The 5,084-nt window shown below is 30.4% G+C and overlaps 1 protein-coding gene and 1 non-coding gene across 2 annotated transcripts; both read left to right on the top strand.

Annotated features, from left to right (window-relative positions):
• Positions 1-1,073: 1,073 nt before the first annotated feature.
• Positions 1,074-1,147, top strand: TRNAN-GUU (transfer RNA asparagine (anticodon GUU)). The gene has a single exon. It is a non-coding gene; the product is annotated as a tRNA-Asn (tRNA).
• A 379-nt stretch (positions 1,148-1,526) lies between these two features.
• Positions 1,527-4,399, top strand: Phb1 (prohibitin 1). Its single transcript, XM_018445870.1, has 4 exons — positions 1,527-1,616; positions 2,007-2,108; positions 2,228-2,649; positions 3,858-4,399. The coding sequence occupies exons 2-4, from the start codon at positions 2,024-2,026 to the stop codon at positions 4,164-4,166; spliced, it is 816 nt and encodes a 271-aa protein (XP_018301372.1). The 5' UTR covers positions 1,527-1,616; positions 2,007-2,023; the 3' UTR covers positions 4,167-4,399.
• Positions 4,400-5,084: the final 685 nt, after the last annotated feature.

Below are 5,084 nucleotides of genomic sequence, written 5' to 3'. Positions count from 1 at the left end.
AAAATATTCACGGTTTATTCAATGAAAACGTAATTTGTAATTATTCGCGTGGGTGGTATTTTTGATATTTCAACATTATGTCTCAATTTTCATTATTCTTTTTAATGATTCATATTTAAATAAAGGTTGATAATATTCTTACATTCTTTACACAAAGATACACGCAAATTTTCTTAATATTGCATTGAAACAATTTGCGCTAAATACAGTTTTTTTGACTAAAAGTATTAAATATCTTGTTAACCATTACTTAATTTTTCAGCTAAAAAATTAATTTGAGACGCTACGATTGCTGCAAATTACTCTGTGTTTCAGAAATTCTTTAAACTTATGTATATACAATGCCAATAACGGCTCAGTAAAATAACTGTTACGAATTATTTAAAATAACAGTATAGAATAAGTTCCAGAAACTTACTTAAAATATAAAATCGTAGAAATCGGAAAAAACTGATACGACTTGTTTAAAGTAAAAAATATACAACAGTTTTCGGAAACTTATTTAAAATATTAAATAAGAAATAAGTCAGTGATTCAAAAATAACGAAGAAACAGCAAAATGTCAATCTTTTATGCAAAATATTGTTCTAAAGGAAATTAAGTTAAGTTTAAGTTTTAAACTTTCTTTAGAGACTTATGGATGGATTCCATGATTGAATTTAACAAAAATACATGCTGTCCTAAGTCACCTACACTTGTTCCAAGTCGCCCACATTTATTCATTCCCTTACCGATGCTCGTACAGATGGGTAGTCGTGTCGCGTGTCGCTCTTCTTCACATTTCTTTTTGAAACCTTATCGCGAAGAATACCAAACATAATACGAAACGATTAATTAATATTAATAATGTCAATAATTATAATTATTATTAATATTATAATTATAAATCATTGTCAAGAATTATAAATCATAAATTATTGCTAATAATCATAAATTATTGTTAATAATCATAAATTATTGTTAATAATCATAAAAAATTGTCAATAATTATAAATTATTATTAATAATCATAAAAATAAACTATTTTTTCTTATTTTCCTGATATACTGTATGATAAAAACGATTGTCGAATTGCCTTCGTGGCGCAATCGGCTAGCGCGTTCGGCTGTTAACCGAAAGGTTGGTGGTTCGAGCCCACCCGGGGGCGGGAATTTTTTTTCATCGTGACATTAGTAATATTGTCCTTATGATATTTTGGTCGATAATCTTACTTTTAAAACCGAAATAATAATGAGCTCTTATCAAGTAACGTGTAGTTAAAATTGGGAATAAAAAAATTTTAATTAAAATTTTACAAGGTTCCACACAATTGGGTTATGTATACAATTTACATAGATAGTAATCACAATAATCGCAAAAAAAATATGACGCGCTTGTTTGTCATAATATATAATGCAGTTGTTTATGTTTATAAATTATTTTCACACTTGTAGATGTATTCATGCAATTAATATTTAAAATTGCCGCGCGAAGTTACGTCAGATTGCCAACATCGAAGATCGTGGCGCTCGTAGTTTCCCAATTATCACGGACTCCATTACTCCATTTTCCTCTTATCGTCTTGTCGATTCCACGCGAGAAGAAAACTGAATATTTCAACTAGAACGATTTATTACGTAAGAATAAATTGTTTTTATTATAAGCGCTAGCGATTATTATCAATTTTAATTTAATTATATATTCGTATGATATAAAGAGATGGATACTGATATTAGATCGACGAACAAAAGAGTTTAGTTTCACCGGTTGTGATACACTCGTTGCCGCTTCATTTAGGAAATATAAAATAACAGATGATTACACAGTGTCATAACTGAAAAATTTTTTATACATTTATTATTGTCATTTCCTCCTCTTTTTTTCTTTGCTAAAGATACGCGTATTTCAAATATACTTTTCTCAATATTTTAGGTTAGAATAGTATCATGATTATTAAGAATTTATTATAGTAATATATGACAGATTTCATCATCCCATATTATATAATAATATTTCATGTTTTGTAGGTAGCATACATTTGATCATGGCACAATTTTTTAATCGATTGGGTCAACTCGGCCTAGGCATAGCACTGACCGGCGGTGTTATTAATTCTGCATTGTACAATGGTATGGTATCTCCTATTTCTATGCGTTAATCAGTTATGTCATTTTCTTAAATTAATATATAATTTTCTTAATTATTAGTTTATAATTTCCTTAAATTAATATACTAATATATTTTTTAGTTGACGGCGGTCACAGGGCAGTTATATTTGACAGATTTGCGGGTATAAAAAATACCGTGATAGGAGAAGGGACACATTTCTTTATTCCTTGGGTGCAAAAACCAATTATTTTTGATATTCGTTCACGTCCGAGAAATGTTCCTGTTATTACTGGGAGCAAGGATTTGCAGAATGTAAATATCACTCTTCGTATCCTCTTCAGGCCTGTGCCAGATTCGTTGCCTAAGATATATACGATACTCGGTGTTGACTATGACGAAAGAGTATTACCTTCTATTACCACTGAAGTGTTGAAAGCTGTTGTCGCACAATTTGATGCTGGTGAACTAATTACACAAAGAGAAATTGTGTCTCAAAAGGTCAGCGAAGATTTAACAGAAAGAGCTGCACAGTTTGGATTTATTTTGGATGATATTTCTCTTGTAAGTACAATTACATTTATTATCAGGTAACAAAAAAGTTATTATTTTTGCAGATTTACAAAATTTAATGTATGTGACGCGAAAGATTCTACAAATTGTATTACAATGGCCGTGTTCGTATATTACTGCCATTTGTCAGTACAGTATAGCATACATAATGGAAACTATAGATTTTTAGTTCTGGCAATCAACTGACAGTAATATACGAACATGGTCAATATCAGTGACACTAAAAGTAAGATTATATAGAGAATCTGTTTATCTATTTACATATTGAAAATTGGAAAGGAGATGCCATAACATTGTAAAAATTGACCCAGAAATAAGCACTTCAATCTCAATTAATCATTCTTGTCTGAATTTAAAAGGCTATGCAAACAGCCTAAAGGTATACTAGACTTATGGAAAAGGCACAGCCTTTTAAGTTTAAACTTATATAGCATACAAAGACGAATAACTAAACTTGAAGTAATTATGTCTATAATGTTCTCACTGTGAACATCGTCTACTAAATATCAGCGTTTTCATTAAACCTAAAAATTTTATGATCATGTACACACAGATATTATTATCAACCTCTTCATTCATTTTATTGGAATTTAATGAACATTAACAAGATGTAGATCATTAACAAGATGTGGACAGAAGAACTAGTCAACATTTGGCTATATTAACTCTCTTATATCGATACTCTTGACGATTGTTACTCTGATATTTGTAACGATGTTTATGATTATTTTATGTAAATATTAAGTTTATGAACTGAAGAGGATCCAAATTAGGAAATGTATATTTATCTTTTATAATGAAGTATATATATATATATATACATATAGAGATACACTTACAACTTGTATTGACTCTCAAAGGCGCTTCTCTTTAACATTTTGATTTACTCAGAACCTTTACTTGAATTATTTATTTAAGCTTGGAGTGCTCATTTTTAAATTAATTTTCACATTGTTATGGTACTTTCTTTCCAATTTTCTGTATATAATAAACTCTGCAGTACGTCTTGTTTTCAATGTCATATATTTGTAACATAATCTATCAAGCCTTTGTCATCACATATATTAAACTTTGTAATTTTGAAGAAACAAAATCTTTTTTGGTCACTTGATATATACATTGTATTACAACAAAGAAAAAATATGAACGATATATGCAATCAACATATAAATTATCATTATGTTTTAAAATTCTTTTAGACACATTTAACATTTGGTAAAGAGTTTACTCAGGCAGTAGAATTAAAACAAGTGGCGCAACAAGACGCGGAGAAAGCCCGTTTCTTAGTAGAAAAGGCTGAACAGCAGAAGAAAGCAGCTATTATTAGTGCTGAGGGTGATGCCCAGGCCGCGAGTTTATTAGCAAAATCTCTAGCTGAGGCAGGAGAAGGTTTGGTTGAGCTCAGAAAGATCGAAGCTGCGGAAGATATCGCGCATAATTTATCCAAGTCTCGTCAAGTGGCATATTTACCTTCGGGTTTAAATGTGTTGCTTAATTTACCGCAGTAAAATAAACGAATTGTTACATGTTTCTACATGAATTGTGCATTTATATCATGAGAAGTTTATCGCTGTAATAGAGTGAGAGAGTGTAAAAAAGAATATAGTCTATATATGATAAAAACTTCCCTGAAGGCTGCATAGCAGGAATACATAGTATTTTGTAACATTTAAATGATTTAATTGGTGAATTTGCGCCATTTTATAAATGTATTACGTCTCTATACCGTTTAGTTGCTAAAAACTCCAGTGTTACATAATTATTATTTATTAACATTAATGTAGTTTTATATCTACAATTTGTAGATTTGAAAAATTCGAAGAAATATCCATATATTGATGGACGTTCTACATACTTAAGAGAAATAGCTTTTCAGAAAATTATTAATTCTCATAATATCTTTAATTTTTCATATAGCAAGCATGTACAATTGAAAGGAAAACGAAAAATTCATTTATTGCACATACACTCTAGGCTCGTATTGAAATTGAAATTATAATTGTTTAATGAGTCAACCAATTGAATATATTTCATAATTTAAGTTTATTCTTAACATATCATGTGAGTAATCGTTATTTTGCTATTCTTAATTTATTCAATAATTTTTCTTTTATATCTGATAAAACAAAAATCAAGTTACGAATCTAATTTCGCACTCAGAAGTGTCGACATGTACTTTTTAAATCCGCGGTAACGAAAGGTCTCGGATCGGTAGGTGATCCGACCTGTTCGTTCCGGACGATCCCTTCGAGCGAACCATCCGATGGATCGCCATGATCAATCAGGAAGTCGAAATTGGTGGAAGATTATCTCGGTCGGGGTGCTCGCGTCTCACCTCTGTCGGCACAAGCTGTTAATAGAGAAAACAATCCATCATAATTTGGTGATCGTTGCGGGGTGCCTTTAGCATGGTGGTCCACTGTAAA

This window comes from Mycetomoellerius zeteki, unplaced genomic scaffold, assembly GCF_001594055.1.
Source record: "Mycetomoellerius zeteki isolate Tzet28-1 unplaced genomic scaffold, Tzet1.0 scaffold168, whole genome shotgun sequence".
Taxonomy (NCBI): Eukaryota; Metazoa; Arthropoda; class Insecta; order Hymenoptera; family Formicidae; genus Mycetomoellerius; species Mycetomoellerius zeteki.
This window is presented reverse-complemented; position numbering and strand designations above follow the sequence as displayed.